The sequence below is a fragment of the Amblyomma mixtum genome, chromosome 2 (assembly GCF_055824585.1).
Source record: "Amblyomma mixtum isolate Tamu chromosome 2, ASM5582458v1, whole genome shotgun sequence".
Lineage (NCBI taxonomy): Eukaryota > Metazoa > Arthropoda > Arachnida > Ixodida > Ixodidae > Amblyomma > Amblyomma mixtum.
The window spans coordinates 87,140,284-87,159,413 of NC_143013.1; the positions used below are offsets into that span (position 1 = coordinate 87,140,284).

At 48.3% G+C, this 19,130-nt stretch overlaps 1 protein-coding gene across 1 annotated transcript in view; it reads left to right on the forward strand.

Moving 5' to 3' along the window:
• Positions 1–827: 827 nt before the first annotated feature.
• LOC149360045 (uncharacterized) overlaps positions 828–19,130 on the forward strand; it is an 83,370-nt gene continuing 65,067 nt past the window's right edge. Inside the window, exons 1-6 of the mRNA XM_089572148.1 lie at positions 828–973; positions 14,156–14,286; positions 15,741–15,867; positions 17,405–17,536; positions 17,956–18,051; positions 18,697–18,833. Of these exons, the coding sequence (XP_089428274.1) occupies positions 854–973; positions 14,156–14,286; positions 15,741–15,867; positions 17,405–17,536; positions 17,956–18,051; positions 18,697–18,833 (743 nt within the window). The 5' untranslated portion in view covers positions 828–853. The remainder of the gene's footprint in view (positions 974–14,155; positions 14,287–15,740; positions 15,868–17,404; positions 17,537–17,955; positions 18,052–18,696; positions 18,834–19,130) is intronic.

Consider the following 19,130-nt stretch of genomic DNA (forward strand, 5'->3'; position numbering starts at 1 on the left):
GCCTTGTGTCTACTCTCGGAACTTTACGAGCGCTCGTTCGAGTGTCGGGCTCTCTTTTCAAAGCGAACATCCGCACTGAAGCAAGAAGGTTGCGCGTTTATCACAAGCCGTCTAATACACTGTAGCATTGGAAGTATGTCGCGATGAGACTCTCGTAACCTTGTAACGCTTGCAAGGGGGGTGCATTCAAGCGGCGTCGACGGAAGGCATCGCAGTGCTGGCAGAGCTCGTTGGGAAAGACTTTGAACTGGCGCGAGACTCCTTGCTTAAGCTTTGCTTTGCAATGCGGGTTCTGGCACCAAATTTTTTAACGTACAATAACAGATGTTTTCGAGACGACAGGCGGAAATTTCAAGGGCACGACGTTTACACAGTTTCAGCATGAAATACGGGAAAGTTGCAAAACCGCATTTGTATTTCTTGAGGTCTTCAGCCGCATGTATACGAGGAAAGAAGCTTCGATTGGTACCCGCGGTTGTTTCAGTGTTCACAATCATGCCACGCAGCGCTCTTAACTGGCGTATCTAGTGTCGCCTCGCTTTGTCATCGCTGCTGCGTTCGCTTCAGCGCCACTGTTTTGCGCATCTCCTGCTGTCGTGTTGTTTTCGCTTTCGCGCATCCGCTGCCCTTTGAGCCGCTGGAAGCAACACGGGTGATACCGTATATGATTGCCCGTAGCATGCACCCGTTGCTGTGGTCGGTTGCAACAAGGAGGCGTGAGGTTTCCGAGAGTTTTATCCACGATCGACGCACTTTCAGTGGATGAGTTAGTTGGTCTTTAGACAGGCTTGAACGACAACGCGTCGTCTTTCTTCTTTTCCACGCAGAAGCAGCAGCAACTCCTCCAGCGGCCATGACGACGTCGTGTCCGGGGGGCCTTCCGCCAGCGCGGGGCCTCTACGACCCCCGGCAGGAGCGCGAGTCATGCGGCGTCGGCTTCATCGTCAGCATCGAGGGAGTCCCCTCGCACAAGGTGACTGTTGCCCTAACCCTTTTCTTCCCTTTTTCTCGGCCTCTGGGCTCCGTTGTGGCCCTATAACGGTCTAGACGTTGTTAGTGCGTCTGATCATATACACTGGGGAATACTTTTGTGCGTGTATCGGAGTGAAGCAGCGAGCGACACGCCCAAGACTACCAGGAATGCAGCCGGTCGAGCGCGCTGGCAGCGTCCGGAGTTGTGCCAGCTTTCACGCGTCACTACAGCCGGTATATGTACAGTAAATATGCGATTCTGGGCACGGGATGATCGGAGCTGGCGTCCATGCGTGACGCAGCAAACTTCTGACGCGCGCGGTTCGTTCCCGGCGTGTTTTAATGCAGAACCGACTTCCACACCTGGTTCCCTGGGCTCCATTTCCCGTTTGCGCTGCCGTGATCACCTGGCCAATACGAGAGCCCATGATATTTATTAGTCTACGCTGTACTCCGTACATGGCTACGCCACCTTGTGCAGTTAGGCCCACCGTGAAGGGGAACCTAAATAGCGTGGTCACCGCCGAGAGCTTACCGCGCATGCGCTTGGCGCCGCTAATTATCGCTCCTAGTTCCGGCCGCGGCGGCCGAATTTAGATGGAGGCGGAATTCTAGAGGCCCGTGTGCTGTGCGATGTCAGTGCACGTTAAAGAACCCCACGTGGTCGAAATTTTCGGAGCCCTCCACTACGGCGTCCCTCATAGCCTGAGTCGCTTTGGGACGTTAAACTCCATAAACCAAACCTAACCAATTATCTCTCCTAGCTCCCCTTTTTTTCTGTTCATGCTGCACTGTAAAAATGACAGCACGAGGAGCAGTTTCTTGGGGCGCGCTGCGCCGCTTTCAGGTTAAAAGCACTTTTTTCTTGCGTTCAGAAAGTTCTTCAATGCTTCTCTGTTACTTGCTTATTGAAGAAAAGTAGAAAAAAAAAATGACTTCGGTGTTCGAGGCGGTGGCCAATGAGGCTTCATGGGTTCTAGTTATTTAAAGTGCGCCACTCCGCGTTCAGGGTATTGCTTCGAGTTATGCGAAGCACGGCGCGCGTGTACGATGGATGCACATATGTTTCAGGGAACGGGCCTATTTCAGCGCGTTACTAGCGTGACGCTTCGCTGCACGGCCGTCCTTTCTTTCGATTTTCCGCGCCACATCGCCGCTCCCCTCCATATATCGTTCGATAGAGGGGGGCTTTACTTTTACGCTCCGGTCTCCAACCCAAGGAGCTCGTTCGATTCAAGGAGGCGCTGTTTGTAGCATGAGCTGAACATCGGGCGTGCGAAACGAGGTTTTCGTGTAATTTATTCGTCGCTGCCTTCGTACGTTTTGTTTGCTTTTCTTTTCGCCAGTTTGTTTCATAGAGGAAAGTGTATTACGAAACCGTGATGTCAGCAAAGCCGCCCTCTCGTGCGCAGGCACCGTTCGCTGTCAGCGAAAACCTTTATCGACCTTTCCTGCAGCGAGTTGCCGAACAGACCTTTGTTGTTGTTTGTTATGTTTAGTTCTTCTGCGCTTCGCGTTCCCGAACTCTCCCGTCTGGGCTCCCATCAGGGTAGCTGCAGTATCCTCTCGCGTTTTGATGCGAAGGCATTTCTTGGCTCGTCAGCGGCGTTCGTCTGACAAGACAGATCCACAGCCATTCCAACGCTAGCCACATAACGATGCATGCGTTGACTAATTAGTCGGTAACTCAAATACAAAAAAAATGCCCAAAAGAAGAAAAAATACAATAGAAAAACAAAAATATAAAAATAAAAAATACGAAGAAACAAAAGTAAGTAATAGGAACAAAAACGAAAACAATGACACAAAAGGAGGGAGAAAAAGAGCGCAGGGAAAGGCTTTCGCATTTCCGCTCTTAAAAGACTAAAGGCGCCGCAAAAACTAGGGCCGCCGCGGTGGCTCAGTGGCTATGATGCTCGGCTGCTGGCCCGAACGACGCGGGTTCGATCCCGGCCGCCGCGGCTGAATTTCTTTGGAGGAGAAATTCGAGGTCCGTGTACTGTGCGATGTCAGTGCACGTTAAAGAACCCCAGGTGGTCGAAATATCCAGAGCCCTCCACTACGGCGTCTCTCATAGCCTTAGTCGCTTTGGGACGTTAAACCCCATAAACCAATCAACCAACCAAAAACTAGGACCTGTTCTCACTTGTTCACGCGCGGGCGAGGCGGATCCGACTCGACGCTGCTTTTTCTCGTCTTTCCACACCGCGTCGCTGCTAGCGGCATACACAGATATAGTGAAAAAAAAGCATAAATTTACGCTGTCCACGTACCATAAACGTAAGCATGCTTGCGTATGTTAAACGCAGGCGCATTCTCACTTTTAGTTCAGCGTATGCTAGCACAGACGCAAAAATAAACTTAGCATATAGTGGCGCCATCTGGTTGTCAGGGTGGGAACCATTACTGTCAATAAACCGACTCTGCTGTTAAGCCTGGAAGCGGCAGAATCGTCACTCTGAATAAAAAAAATAAAGCAAATTTATCACTTATACGTTTTCTTAGAGGCGACGTGAGACGAAGCGAAAGACCTGTGCCGTATTTCTGGCCAGTGAACGCACTGAAAAGCAAGTTGCTGGGCTAGTTGGTGCTGTTGCATCGTGGTGGAGCAGCGCAAAGGACGGGACACAAGAAACAAGGAAGGACGTACACAGGCGCTGGGACGTACCCCCAGCGCCTGTGTACGTCCTTCCTTGTTTCTTGTGTCCCGTCCTTTGCGCTGCTCCACCACGATGCACTGAAAAGGGCAGCAACCATGAGAATTCAATACGAAGCGAGGAGTCCGGCTCCGAAGGGCGCCGCCATGTTTGTCGCCGCGCGACGGAAATGGGTCCAGCCGATCGTCCTCGCCGCGCCGCTTTCCGCCTCGCTCAGCGTCAGAAGCGGCCGATTCCGCTTCGCTCGCCGGATTTTTGGGCAAGTGTGAACGGGCCTTTAAGTAAAATCCTGTAATTTTGTCATCGTTTGCTACCCCGCTGAAGGGGCGGGACCGGCGAAACTGCCCAGGTGCTCAAAACATGCTACGTAAAGCAAAAAAGGAAGAGCAATTGAGCTTGGATGGAGCAGTCAGCGCTGTTATGTATAAATATTAGGGGTTCCTGCGCAGTGCGTCCCCTTGCGGGCTCACGCTATGAGGGCTATCTGTCAAAGGGCGCAAGCAGGAATGTGGAGGAGATGAAAAAGGGCGCTACGTCGGATACTCTGAACACGTTTTTCTTGGTCCAGAGAGACAGCGAGAAATAGTTGTCGCACATCTGCGTGGACAGCTCAACCGGGCCGTAAGGCAGGAGAGGAAGGTGGGAGTGAGAGAAGGAAGGAATAGAGAGGTGCCTAGTGGAGGGTTCCGGAATAATTTCGACCACCTGGGGATCTTTAACGGGCACCTCTTGCGTTCCGCCTCCATCGAAACGCGGCCGCCGTGGTCGGGTTCGAACCCGGGTACTCCCACTCACTCCCACTTTCGGGTCGCCTCTCGGGATGACCCGAAAGACGCAGGTTCGATCCCATCCACGGCGGACGCATTTAGATGCAAGCGAAATGCTAGAGGCCCGTGTACTGTGCGATGTCAGTGCACGCTAAAGAACCCCCAGCTGTCGATATTATCCGGAGCCCTCCACTACGGCGTCCCTCATAGCCTCAGTCGCTTTCGGACGTTGAACGCCACAAACCAAACCAAACTTCTCATATGGTTCAGAGACGAACACCCAGGCTAGTTTGAATGCCTTTATTGCGCTCTAGGCTCGACCTCCTCGATTCAGCGTTCCCCCACGACAGCCTGTCCGAAGAATGCTGACAGGCGTCACCTTTCTTTCTTTCTTTCTTTCTTTCTTTCTTTCTTTCTTTCTTTCTTTCTTTCTTTCTTTCTTTCTTTCTTTCTTTCTTTCTTTCTTTCTTTCTTTCTTTCTCTCTTTCTTTCTTTCTTTCTTTCTTTCTTTCTTTCTTTCTTTCTTTCTTTCTTTCTTTCTTTCTTTCTTTCTTTCTTTCTTTCTTTCTTTCTTTCTTTCTTTCTTTCTTTCTTTCTTTCTTTCTTTCCCAACCTCACAAGGCAGGCAGTGCTTCGTGCCCAGTGCCGCAGCGGTCGCTTGTCAACGCAAACGAAGCGGTGCTTTTTCTTGGCTTGTGATATAGGGCAGCTGGCGAAACCCCCCTCGGTCCTTTTTTTTTTTTCTGCCATTTCCACTCGTGGCGGCAGGCACTTGAAGACGTGCTTAGTGAGCTCACTGCCGGTCGCTTTTTGTGCAGGCACCCGCGCGAAGAAAAGAATAGAAACGCACGTAGGAAAAGAGGCGCACATGTGTTGCGCGGTGTTCGGTTCTGCGCTGTTTTAAATATAGCACGCATTCGGTGTCAATTCCATTTGAGCGCCTGTCGAAGCGCCGTTTGAAGGTGTCGCTGTGTCTACCTGCCGAGTGCTTGGACGTGGGGACACTGTCACGGCTGTGGGCAGCAACACACGGCAATCGCGTTTTTACATTTTTAATGCGGAATTCAAATTAAGATTGAAATTCGTAGTGATACGAAATTGCGAGGATGGGAAACAGGTTTATTTACCAGGCATATGCGGGGATGGGTGACGTCACGAAATGGTCAGCGTTGGGCCGGCTCCGCAGCTCAGTCCTCGCACCCATCGAGCTCCCCATCTTCTGACTGCACTACAGCGCTGCGTAACATTATTTATTTCCACGTCGACCAAGATAATGTGCAATGTGTCGACCAAGATGGAGATTGTGTGAGATGTAAAGATATACCTTTCCATCTGTCTTCGTTAGCGGATTACTGGCTGTGATAGACGCGAGAAAGTTCCTGTTATTAACATTTATATGCAGTAAAATTTGCAGACGGAATTTTTGCTTAGACCTTTAAATAGCGGCTCATTGGAACCTGCGGTAGTTGCGAAGTCGGGCCATGCTTTAGCATATGCCGCCTAGGACACTGCTTGGAGCGCCGTTCAGAAAGCTCATATTGTAGCCGCTGATTGAATGGGCGGGTGTTTGAAATCGGGTGGTAGAGTTTACGGGAAGTTGTTAGGGACTCGGTGGTTATGGCGCTCGGCTGCTGACCCAAAAGACTCCGGTTCGATCCCGGCCGATGCGGTCGAATTTCGGTGGAGGCAAAATTCCAGAGGCCCGTGTACTGTGCGATGTCAGTGCACGTTAAAGAACAGCAGGTGGTGGAAATTTCGGCGTCTCTCATAGCCTGGTTCGCTTTGGGACGTTAAACGCCCATAAACCGAACCAAACCGACCGTAACAATCAGAGCTGTGCATTCCCACCCCGCGATACATTGATTCGCCACCAACCAGAGGGGACAAACACAATTTCTCTAGTCAAGGAGCGCTTGTTGCTCTCGAGCAACAGAGACAAAACGCCGGAATGGCCAAACGTCTCTGCGCCGTTCACGGCCTACACTCTGAATATACCAGGTGTCCCAGCTAAATGTGACCAAGCTTTTAAAAAACACGGGGTGTCCTAGCCGTCTGAAACCAAATGAGGGTTGTTTAGAGTCGCGTGACCTAGTCTGCAGTATTTTTTTCGTTCAAGGTTGACTTAATTAGTCAAGCTTAATTAACTAACGTTTTAATTATTGACCTGAGGAACAGATTGTCAATGGAAAAGTTGTAGATCGCTTTGAGAAACAGCTTACTGAGACATTCGCAGCACAGTAATATTTACGTAAAGTTGTTTTTTTACCGGCCTTTAACCATAACCCGCACAACAAGAAAAAGCTTCCACACGACAACTGTGCCACTTCAGCGTCCCAAGACGCGCCTTAAAGAATAAAATCCATTTTTTTCTGAAGTCCTCTCCTCGATGAGACTTTGGGTGCACATTAGGGCAGATAAGTGAGCGAGAAGCTGGTCACGTGACAACTTTCTTTCAAGGCCAATAAATGAAGCTACGTAAATCGTAACTTGAGGGAAACAACACTACTAGCGGTTTTTCGAGGTGATCTAAAACTTTTGCATTGACACTTTCTTCCTGAAGTTAATAATTAAAAATTTAGCTAATTAAACATAGCTAATTAATTAACTTTGAATTGCGAAAGAAATACTCAAAACTAGGCCACGCGACTATGAACAATCCTGAGTTGGTTTCACTGGACTAGGACACTTCGCCTTTTTTAAAAGTTTGGTTACATTTAGCTGGGACACCCGGTATATGGGAGCTATATGGGAGTAAAAAAAGGAAAAAAAAGTAAAAAAAAAAGCACACTCCCTTTTATACAAGGGAGTGTGCCAGGAGACAGCTTACCCCCTTCTACTCCTTGTTTAGAGCACAGAAGGTTACGTCGCTCGCGATGGCCGACCAGGCGATGAGGTGAAGGCGGGGTTCTGGTCATCTGAAGCGAGATGTCGTGCGGACGGGTTCAACTCTTTCCCAGCCGAAAAAGACAAGAAACCTCGTGGCAAGCGCACTTCCAGCCGAGATGCTGAGAGGCGCGTCTCTAAGTTCCAAGAATCCCCCTTCTTGTGAGCTTGGTGTAAGCTCGGCCGGCTGAACAACTTTTGGAACTTCTTTTCAAGCGTGACGGCGCCGCTGAAACTTACTGTGGTTCACAGCGTGCAGTGCGCGCGGCCTTATCATGAGTGTTCGATTACTGCCGCCATGGGGGTGGGTTCCGATGAAGGCAAGCCGCGAAGACGCTCGTGTACCGAGATTTCGGCACAGGATTAACAGCAACGACGACGTTGAAATCTTTATTCGAGTGCCGTGTTGCGTATTGTGAGCCTGGATGCAGCTTAGTTACAGGTAGCTGATTTTCAATTACCAAAACCGTATACGCAATGCAAGCACCACTTGACACGGCACTATAGGGGCAGTGCCGTGTGTGATGCGATTACATAGTGGCCTGCTTCTTAAGCGTTCAGCCATATTCTGTATCCTCATATACGTCTAGACTGTCAAACAGGACGAAGCGAACGAGAAGTCAAGATACTGTGCAGCAAAGGGAACCCAGCATTAATTAATTTGACATGTAGCTGCATGGTAACGTTTATTCGACCAGGCAGTACGTTTTTATATTTGTTGTACTTCGCAACAGCACTCTGCTTTTCTTTATATTGGAAGGTCTATAGGCGCCGATAAGTCCTTGCATGATGTGATGGCATATTAAGGGCGTATTATACTTCGACGATACCTCCTCTGCGCAATGCTGAAAATTTATTAAAAAGTTCTGCGACGACAGACATGCGGGCTGGCCTGATTAAAACGAACAATAAAGACGTGATACTCATAGGCGGTTTAGTCCGGCGTGAAAATTACTAAATAAAGTGGGGAAACTAAAGTGGTGTAACAAACGAAACAAAAGGTCTCGTCCGGCGCGCCCACGCGCGAGCCCATGAAGAACGGTTTCCCGGGGCTGCTCGTAATTGGCTGTTTAATTAATTAATGCCCTGCATCGATTTCGCGCGGACAACGCAGGTTTTCGTAATCGAGCGCGGTGCAATCGAGGAAAGCCGTGCCAGGGAATTCTTAAGTTTGCAGCGACCGAGTGCTGTAAAGTGCGGGAACGCTCGGCAGGGATCTTGATCTTTCTTCCCCTGCAGCTGCCGGTGCTGCTGCGGCGGCCCGCTTTAAGGAGATCGCTGCCCGCAATAAGTTATTCCCGCCTGTGAACTTTGGCATATGCGGCAGCGAAGCAGGTTGGAGCAGACGTTTTGCGATTTGTTCGGCGGGCCGGCGACCCAGTTTGGAAGAAGTAATTTCGCACCTTTCTTTTCTTTCGTTTTCTCGAACTGATTTGAAAGTGCGCAGATCTTATTGCCTTCGGGATAGCCTTATTAAGAAATAAGCGCGTTGAGCCTTGCCTGAAGATTTCTTCTGTGTACTGCTGGAGGTTTTATCGCAGTTTTATGGCCGAAATTGTTCGCCCGAAATCAGTTCATCGCAGAATGCCGGAAACTCGCGAAAAGGCGCGGAAACGAAGTTTCCGCGAAAATTGAGTCGTTTACAGCATAGTATGGAGCGTTTGTGAAAAGTGAAAAATAAATAGGTGGGGGGGGGGGGGGGGGGCGAAATCTCTTTTCATCGCATTCTGGGCGCTTCAGTCTGACATATCCCAAGTCTTCGTCTTGCGTATTTTTCAATCGTCTATCATTCCGTGCGCTTTCGAAGGAGGAAAAAAAATTTAATTAAGCATTTGCGGTCATTCGATTGCAAGTCTAAATTCTCAATCTCAAAGCCCCTTCGTTTAGCGATGTGGACCGCGAACGCTTTTTTTTTAAACAAAATTATATACAAAAGCGCACGTGCATATTGCGGGTGTTCCAGCGTCAAAAAATATTGTTTTCAGGGTAATATGATTTTTCTGAATAAAAAGGCGTCATTTCGACATGCTAGGGTCGATGGTGGCGAACATAAAAAAAAAATCTGGCGAGATATCTTTTAATACTGCGCTGGTTAAGTGAAATATGCAGACTATATTGGATTTAAGTCTTTAGTAAAGCTCCGCCCACATTCAGGGCCGTCGCACAGAATTCCTCCGCGACAAGAATGTATTTCGTTGTTGAAACTTTTCTTGTTACCTAAACAAGAAGTTAATCAGAATAAAAGGTCATAAACTCTAGAATTTTGATACCTGTCTTATTTAATAAAATCAAACGTTAGATAGCGGATTTCGTTTACTGTTGCGGTCGCCTAGCGAAGTGATACAGGACGCCAGGGACCGTGGCCCAGTGTTGGAAACCGCTGTTTTCTTGTTTTATATGCTACTATATAGGCAACGGGCAGTCGTCAGGAGCCGCCACGATCGCTGAACAACCAGCGCCATCTAGCGGGCAGGCGGGGAACATATCGCAGGATTGCTCCGCCGTAGCAGACGGCATGGCAGCCTTGCGCGAGGCTGGTAGAATGGCGATGGAAAGCGTGCCGATAGTTATATCGGCGGCATTTCGCGATTTGGACGATTTGAATTCCTTCTTCCGAGGAGCGAACTTGAAAAGGGGCAAGCTTTTGCTTGAAGCCGGTCACGTGCACAACGTGAAAGAGCTCGTGCTTTCAAGCGGCTCCGAAATAAGGGGGAAATGCATGGCGCAGACTCCTGCTACACGGGCGTTTCGAATGCCTTCCAACCGAATGTCATTCGACTCGACTGGCGAACTAACGCTGCTACACGAAGTTTTTCAACGGCATTCGGTTCAGATGACATTCGAGTCGACGGAGCTCCGCGGAGACATTCCAGGTTTTTGCCTTCGAAACGCGAACACAGCCCGAAGCGACCAATAGCCGTCGCTTCGCCCCGCCCACAGCCGCGCGACTGCTTTCGGCTCTGTGGCTGTTCATTTCGATACCCGCTACTCGCTTTTTTCTGCTGTTTGTTTAGCAAATAGTTCATGTTCCGTCTAAGTGAGTGCTTGCAGATAATAGTACACCAACGAACATTTACCGCGTGTGCATGAAATTTCCCCAGGAGCGCGCCGATGAGGACGACTGTACTCATGCTGCTATTTACATCGCTGCGTATGAACAGCTTGTACTGGTTTGCAAGACATAAAACGAAATATGCGCCGCCAATGACAAAATTCGAACTTGCTCGCCGTCAGTGTCAACTGTGCCTTTACACTGTCATGCGGCACAAACGACATCTATACTCCAGCTCGCAGTTTTTGGCACTTTGTAGCTTTTGCGAAGTCTTATGCAGGTCTGGTTAGCGTGTGCATGAAATTTCCCCAGGAGCGCGCCGATGAGGACGACTGTACTCATGCTGCTATTTACATCGCTGCGTATGAACAGCTTGTACTGGTTTGCAAGACATAAAACGAAATATGCGCTTTAGTTCTATTAAATAATCTCCTCTCTTCTGTACCGGTTGTACCCGTGCCTGTTTACGCAGTGCGACAATCTGTGGGAAGCGCCGACACGATCGCTCGCCTGAGAAACACTTGACAGCCGGGTTGTTGGCATCGCGTAGGACCGGCGCTTCTCGCTAATTTTCCCGGCTTCCTCCGACATGCCCCGTACTTTATTTTAAACTACTTTATCCAGAAGCATGTTTGGTGACCGTTCGCGTTAACTGAAATGGCTTAACTTGATACCCACAAGCTAGCGACGGCGACGACTGCTGCTGGCCGTAAAGCACTGCTCGGCAGCCCGAGTCACACAGCCGCTTCCCGTTCATCGTATGCGCGTCCTGCGATGTAAGCAATAATTGATTCCATGTCACTCTTGTCAAAACTACACTCGTTGACCATTTGCATTCGCTAAAACTTGTGAATTCGTTCTTCACAATCACCGATCCAACCCTGCGGGCTCGCCAGTCGTCGCTGAAGGGAACGGAGTCGTCGTCGACTGAAATTAATTTGGCAAGTGGTTGTCGCTAGTGAGTGTCCATGTGTGCACATGTGAAATATAGGCGCTCGTTTCGCTTATTTCCAATCCGCATAATGTATAAGCGCGCATGTATTCACACCGTCACCTCATCAGCGCGTTTTCGCTCAGCCGCCGAACTCCCGAGGGCATGAAAGCTGACCGTCCGCTGATCGGACTCGTCGGTGTCGTTTAGCCAAAAAACTTGTGCCACTACAATAATATTATAATAAACTAGATAGTTCACTATAATCACATGCTGCTGTTCACCGTGATAGTGCCGTTGTCGGACTAGCGTGACCGTAGTCGTCGTTGTACACTGAAAACGAGCTGAGAATTTCGAATGCGTTTGGAAAGTGCCGTGTAGCACCGCGGGAGTCCGTCGAGTTCGAATGCCATTACAAGTCTCGACTGCCATTCGACTCAGATGTCATTCGAAAGTACCCGTGTAGAACAGGTATAATCAACGCGCCGCCGAAGAGCGTGGAGATCGAGGTAAGCTACGTCTGTTCATCGCTTGTATTTTTCTGGCTCGCATCTCTCATTGTTATTTCAGATTGACAACAGCAGGAGAATCATTCGTATTTGACCCCGGCATTCTTCGCAAAAAGAGTACGCAGCCCAGCCGCGGCGATCAGATGGCATGCGGAGCTGACTGCCAATGCGTGCGACGGCGAGCGTATCCTGTCTCCGCTGCGCTGCTCGCCGCGAGAGGCGCCTCCGTCGGCGCCGGAGTTACGTTCGCCCGTTGCCTATAGTGGGACCAGAGATTTTTTTGTTGAAGGGGTCTTCTATCTAGGTCTTACTTACCGTCTGTCAAGCTACAACACCCGCGATAACCAGTGGTGCGGGAGAGAGCTTACTTTCTGGTCTGTCTACCGTCTATGAAGCTAGTCTAGCTGTTCTTCTTTTGAGGTTCTTGCGCTGGGTCGACCAAGAAGGTCTGATTCGGCGAGCAAAACTGGCAGCAGCATCCAGCGGAGCCCTGGACTAAGGGCAACCGACCTTTGAGCAAGATGGACGAAGCCATCTCAAAACCGCCGAACACAATCCGAATCTAGAGCTAATAAAGTTTTCACTTCACTTAACTTGATGATTATGAGTTGGAAAAGGGGAGCACGACGCGTTCAAATGTCTCCTCTGAGAGGAAATCATCGCCGTTGTGCCGTGTTCGGGGAAGTGGGAATAAGATAGTGATGAGAAGGGTCTGGATGAATGGAAATGGAGGTAAAGACAGGGACAAAGGGGGGGGGGGGGGGGGGGGGGGGACTGCTCTTGGCGGCTCTAGTGGCAAAGTATCGGCATCGCAAGAAGCACTGAGTTTGTATGTCGCTACTTCCGCCAGGAACCGACCGTTCTTGGGTACAGGCGTCCCCTTTGCTATGCTTGTAGGTAGTAGTCGTTTTTACGGGTAAAACGCTTGGAAATTGGTGTCACCCGGTATGTTGCTAAACTGCCTACGGGCTACTGGTAAATTTAATACGCTCTTTCCTGTGGCGCACGCTGGCTACAGCGAGTAGAGTCACGCACGAGCTTGTTTCTGACGCCGCGCCGTCACTCCACCAGAAAGGCAACAGGCAGCCGTGAACGGATAACGCTATTTCGAGCTGTCCGTACGATTTGATTTGCAAAAGAAAGCTAATAAAACGATGAACAAAGCAGAAATGAGGCAGGAATGTTACGGTCGAAACCTCGTGGTTGACTATTATCAGAGGACGGTGGACGGTGGTAAGCGCGCCGCGGTTTGTCGAGATTGCGGGCTTTGGTGATAACAGTACGCGGTTTGTGTTCAAGCCATGCTGCATATACAATGCGTAGGTGAAACATACGATAGCAACCCCTCGCCTTCACTCTGCCAGCGGCCGGCAAATTCCCGACGCGAGGCTCGGCTGTTGACTTCGTGCTCAAGCAGTATCCCGCACCGTGCAAAAAGAGATAAATAAAAAAGGAACACAAGGAATCACCACAAAGCCCTGCACAGTGTTTGCTCTCCTTAATGTGTGTTACCTCCTTTAAGTGCCTGTTCCTATTTATTATGGTCGGTTTCTTTATTGCGTGTATTGGCTCCTTTGTGTGTCTCGTCGGTCCGGCTGGTCGCGCCGCTCGGTAATTGCCCCCCTGCTGGCGGTGGTCGATCGCCGCCTTCGCGTGTCGGGCTTCTCCGCACAAAGGGTCATGCTGCGGGGAAGCGCGCTCTGCAGGTCGCGCGGGGGCGTGGCTTAGGAGGCCATCCGGAAAGTGGTGCGCGCGCGGGCGAAGGCGCGGGGCCGTTGACCTTTACTGCACCGAGCGCACTTGCGCTCGTTTGAGCACGTTAGCCGGATGTTCGTCGCAGGTTACAGGGAGCGGAAAGATTCGCGCGAATGCTGGGAAGGCAGCAGACGAGACTTGGGCGCGCCTGCACGAATAAACCCGTCATGCCAGTGGCTCTCTGTGTTTCAGAGGCGCTCGGTATGCTCAAGCGCAACCTCGCTAATAAAGAAGTCACGCAGAAAAAAAAAATTCACCTGGGGTTCTGCGGGCGCTGCCATGTATTCTGCTTCCTTGGCTGCAAAACGTGCTGGCCGAATGCTGCCAACAACGATGGCTCAGTCTGTGTGTTTCGAAAGACCGATTATAACAACGTCGGGTGCTTCGAAATTGCAGTGCTGTGTAAGCCGCTGACACTGTACACAAAAAGCATACGTTGTTTTGGTCGCTTACAGCACACTTTCTGTGCTTGTGTTCTTGTGTTAATTATACGCAGCTCCTCTCACGGCCTTAATTGCACCAGTTGTCTGTGTGGTTTTCTTAATTGTTGTCGCATGCATATGTGTTTTAAGATATGTCGGTTTAAGTGTGGCATGTAGCTCAATGTCGATGATGATCCTTCTTTGCAGCTCATTCAAGATGCGGAGACTATGTCTCGACGTATGGAGCACCGAGGTGCGTGTGCCTGTGACAACAACACTGGCGACGGAGCCGGAGTCATGATGGCCGTTCCGGACAAGTTCTACCGCAAAAGGCTCAGGTGCGTCTCTCTACCACATATTACTGTCTTTGTTTTACTACCGGCGCATGTATGGTGAAGAAAAATGGTAGAAGGTTAGCAGAGTGGTATTGTAGCGAATTTTTCGAACTTCTTCTAGGCTCATAAAATGTCACATCTTTTTGCCGATAATCAGCGTATTCTCACTGAATAGTTACTTCAATGAGCAATCCATATGCCTTGGATCAGTGGAGCAGTGACATTGTTGGTGGGATTATTATTATTTTTTTTTTGTTAGCATGAATGACCTGTGCTGTCTGGCCCCCCAGCCATCGTGCTCCGTATGACGTGGCATGTCTGTATTGTGTTTATATTGAGAGGTTTCCAGCACCTTTAGTGTGCCTGGAGACTTGACGCACTCGCTGTCATCTTGTCATGGCTATGCTGTATCCAGTTTCTTAAACGCATCCGTCTGACCCATGGCCCGCTTCTTTGGAGTCTCCTGCCTCTAGGAGTCTTCATACTTCACTTTTATGCAAACCAGGATTGCCTGGTATAATGGGACTGATGGCCACGTGTCCTTAGTTTAAATGACAGCCTTTCTGCCTGCTATAGTGTTTAATGTGAAATGCATTGCTTGCAGGGTTCTATGCAAATTTTCTTTCATATGCTACTATAGATGATACGAACAGTGTGCTTGTGACCACTGGTAGTTAAGTATTTTACTGCAGTGCATTCCTTGCTTGATGGCTGGCAGGTCACCCTTACCCCCAACTCTACAGTATTTTTTTTCATTCCACATCTGGAAACAAAGACTATATAACAGATGACTTACTGGGATACGAAGACTACTTTGCACTGTACAGAAGCAGTGCCGTTGCCATTGTTATGATGTGGCTTCCTTCTTTTTTTTTGTGCCTTGAAAGCACCTCCGCGTGCAGACTTTTCATGCTTTATATGCTTTCTAGCTGTCCTCTGCTCGCTCATTAAATCTGCTGATGTCTCATTTAGTTATTGGAAGGACTGCATCTGCCAAATTTTGTTTGAGAGCGTATTGTACTTTGATTGATTGGTTTCGTGTTGATTAGTTTGATTTTCATTAGTTTTATATTCATTGGTTTGATGTTCAGCTTTGAGTACATGTGGGTGTTTGTTGTGTGCAGGGTGTAATCCATTTCCACAACAGCAGGAATTACTTATATGGGTATAATCGTTTGTTTCTAATCATCAGAATATCAGCTGGGGAAATTATCCTCTTAATCCTTCAGTAAGGAACACCATTGCAATTCTAGAGAATGTACTGAAGAAATTGGATTCTTCTGTCTAGACTTTGTATTTTTAAGCATACAGAAAAAAAAATATAGAGGAAAAAAAGGAAAAGCACAGGCATATGCCACTGTAAGCTCTGTAGATGACTGTAATGCACCGTGCTTCACGCTGCATGTGAGCTCTGCCTTGCAGTGTGATTTCATCCCTGACACTGTCCTACTGTGCAGGGAGGAGCTGAACATTGTGCTGCCCCCAGCGGGACACTACGCCACTGGCGTCTGCTTCCTCGAGCAGATGACAGCCCCCGAAGCGGAGAGGAGGTTTGAAGAGGAGGCCCTCGTCAACAACCTTAAGGTGTGTTGCCCTCATGCCCTGAAACTCAGTTGGAATCTGAAGCTTGACTTTGAAAAGCACTGAACGGTTGAGATGAAACAGAAAAATTAAGAAAAAAGGTTTTTGATTCGTATTGGTTGCATGTCCAAGTTGTTGCTAGTCTTGCAGGTTTGACCTCTGCGTGTTGCGTTGATTGAAATGTCGCACAAGGCTGGAAAAGGTGTGCATGGCAGCATGAAATATACAGTACCCAAATTCTGCTGTTTCCATAGCCTTCTTGGCCGCAGTTAAGGTGCCTATGTAGCGCCCCTACAATGTCCACACTTAAAGGGCTGTGTGCGGCTGTACCATCAGCTGCGTACGTATGTGCAGTTAGTTTATTTGCACAGTTTCACCTTGCTTGCACAGAAATCTCATTTGGAAATGGTTGAGTAAGTTGATCTTTAAGCATTCTCTACTGAAAGGAGTAACTTTGCCCACAGGGATTTTGGTCAGTGTATATGAAATAAATGTTTTGCTTTGGCTAGCATACTTTGTCAGTATTCGTTGCGAAGAGGTGCTTACACTAGACCTTCAGTTTTCTTTTTGCAGCTTGGAATGATGGAAATGTAATTGCTAATAACAGAACACAGTTTCAGTTTGTGAGCATGCTGTTGATAATTTTATTTTTCAGCTGTTTCTACAGAGTTGTTTCAGTTTAGGTTAGCCAAAAACAACTGTTCAGTATGATTTCACTAGCCAGTCTTGTAACAAAACTGGCATTGGCTACAATGTTTTTACAAATGGCTACAAATGGCTACAAATGGGTACGACATTTGTTGCATATTTTTTGCATCTATATTGGGCCACAGTTAGTCCATTTTGACTTCTCATTCTCATCACAGATCCTGAATTTGCATGCCTTAAGGGGTTTCTGCCTCTGTGTTATTGCGACATAGGTTTATGCTGATATTTCAGAGGCCAAAAGTGTCCTGTAAAATGTTAATTTTTGTGTTGATTTCTCAACATTGGGGAATTCTATGCTTTAACTCGTGGTGGAAGATTCTGTATGGACAATTCTGGACAAATGCACAATAAAAAATTTGCTCTTTTAGTTCTTTCAAACAGGCTAGTTGCTATGTTCTATTTAGTTTCACGAGAAAGCTGCTAAAGGAAGGGAAGTAAGCATATACAAGCTGAAGGCTGCTTTCGCTTTGGCATTGTAGTTTATAACATATACTCTCTTGAATGTGTTCTTGAACGTGTTCCTGAATGCATTCTTGAACCCGTTCCTGAACATGTTCCTGAATGTGGTGTGGTATGATATGTGAGGCCTAACATCCCGAAGCAGCATGTAGGCTATGAGAGAAGCTGTAATTGAGTGCATCGAATTAATATTGACTGCCAGGAGTTCTTTAACATGCACAGACATCCGCTGCATCTTTGCATTCTGTTCCATTAAAATGTGGCTAGCGTGTCCAAGATTAATGCCTGGAACATGACCACTGAAGCAGTAGTGTATATTGCTGGCAAATGCGCAGAGGTGTGAAAGGCAAGGTCCTCTGTGTTGCTCCTGTAGGTTCTGTGCTGGAGGACCCTACCAACTGACGACACGACCCTGGGCTCGGTGGCCCGTTCAACCGAACCCTATATGCGCCAAGTCTTTGTGGTGCCCACCGGTGGACAGGCAGGCGACGATTTCAAGCGAGACGTGAGCACCTTGCTTCCTTTGTTTCTGTTCTTGTTGCCTGCTCTTGCCACCTGCTACATCGTTGCTGAGGGGTGCAAGGCCATGAGGTTTTCCCCAAAGTTCAAAAATTGGTCCCTTTGAAGTTGGTTCCTTTTAATTTTAGGGGTTTGGGAATACTTTAGTACAGTTATAAGAGTCGAATATTGAGTTCCAGAATAGGCATAATTAAACTATATTCGTAAATTGAATTTCTGGTATTCAGTTTTCACAAAAGACTGAACCTGTAAAAAGTTTGTCCAAGCATTGTGTTGAGTGTGGTCTATATCAGGATTGTTTGAGGGCTGTAACGGCGAGAGCCTTATTATTACACTCGAGATTGATATTATCAGTGGTTGATTTGCAATGAACGTTGCATAAAGGCGTGCGCTTGTCATTGACAGGTGTTTGTCCTCCGGAAGACCACTTCCCACAAGATCCCTACAGAGAAGCTGCGCTACTACATCTGCAGCTTGTCGCCAGACACCATCGTGTACAAGGTACGGGAGGTGTTCTTTGGCAGTGTCCAAGGTTGCTTGCAATTGCTACTTGTTTTCTTCGATTCACCTTATTTTTGCCTTTGCACATTTTAAGCGAGGCATGTTCTACTGTTATGTCTGTTGTTTGTAAAGGGCCAGAAACTTGTCGCTATAATAGAACCGGAATTCAAAGCATTCATGCTTGGAAACTGGAAAAAAAAATTTCAAAGCATTGATAGTTATTGTAGTTTGTTGGTGAAACTGGAATTCATTTGCTTAGTGGAGATTTTGCAGCATCAGGCTTTCTTAAAAGAGGTCTTAATGCATGGAGTAGCAACATCGCACATTCCTGTGAGAGTGACCACTTTGATAGTTAGCTAACTGTAACAGGACTGCTGTTGGGTAATGTGGATGAAGCCATTTCCGGGGAACGTCAGGGGCCATTTTTGACCAAAGTAAAGTTGTTGAATGAAGAAGTCATCTGTTTGCACTTCTTTCAGGAGGAGCGCTAGTAGCCATGGAGCAGAGAACTCACTCTCTTAATATTGCTTGATTAAGATTATGGCTTGTTTGTTCCTCTTTTACTGAAGTCTTGTGCACTTGTTCCTTCAGATGTGTTCAGAACTCGAAGACTAGTGATGCCCCTCGCTTGTGTCGCTCTCGCAGGGCCAGCTGACAACCACCCAGCTGTGGCGTTACTTCCTGGACCTCCAGGATCCCGAGTGTGAGACGTACCTGGCGCTCGTCCACGCCCGCTTCTCCACCAACACTTTCCCCAGCTGGGAGCGGGCCCACCCACTGCGGTCAGTTGGCGATCTACTCTGGGTTGCCATGTGTTGTACGCTGTCATCCACTGTCACAGGAGGACACTGGTTACCTTTCATGATTCAAGAGTGTCCTTCCTTTTGCGAGAAAAACTTCAAAAAATGCCCCAAGGGTGACTGCGTGGCCAGTAAAATGCCGAGAAGCACTGTAGAGGGGTGCAGTCTTGTGAATTGTAAGAAAGTGCTTAGGCAAAATATCGCTCTGTGTTCCCTGTCTTACTGGAGTGCTACACCGTATAACTGAAGTTTGCTGCAGTCTAAATGCGATTATTTAGA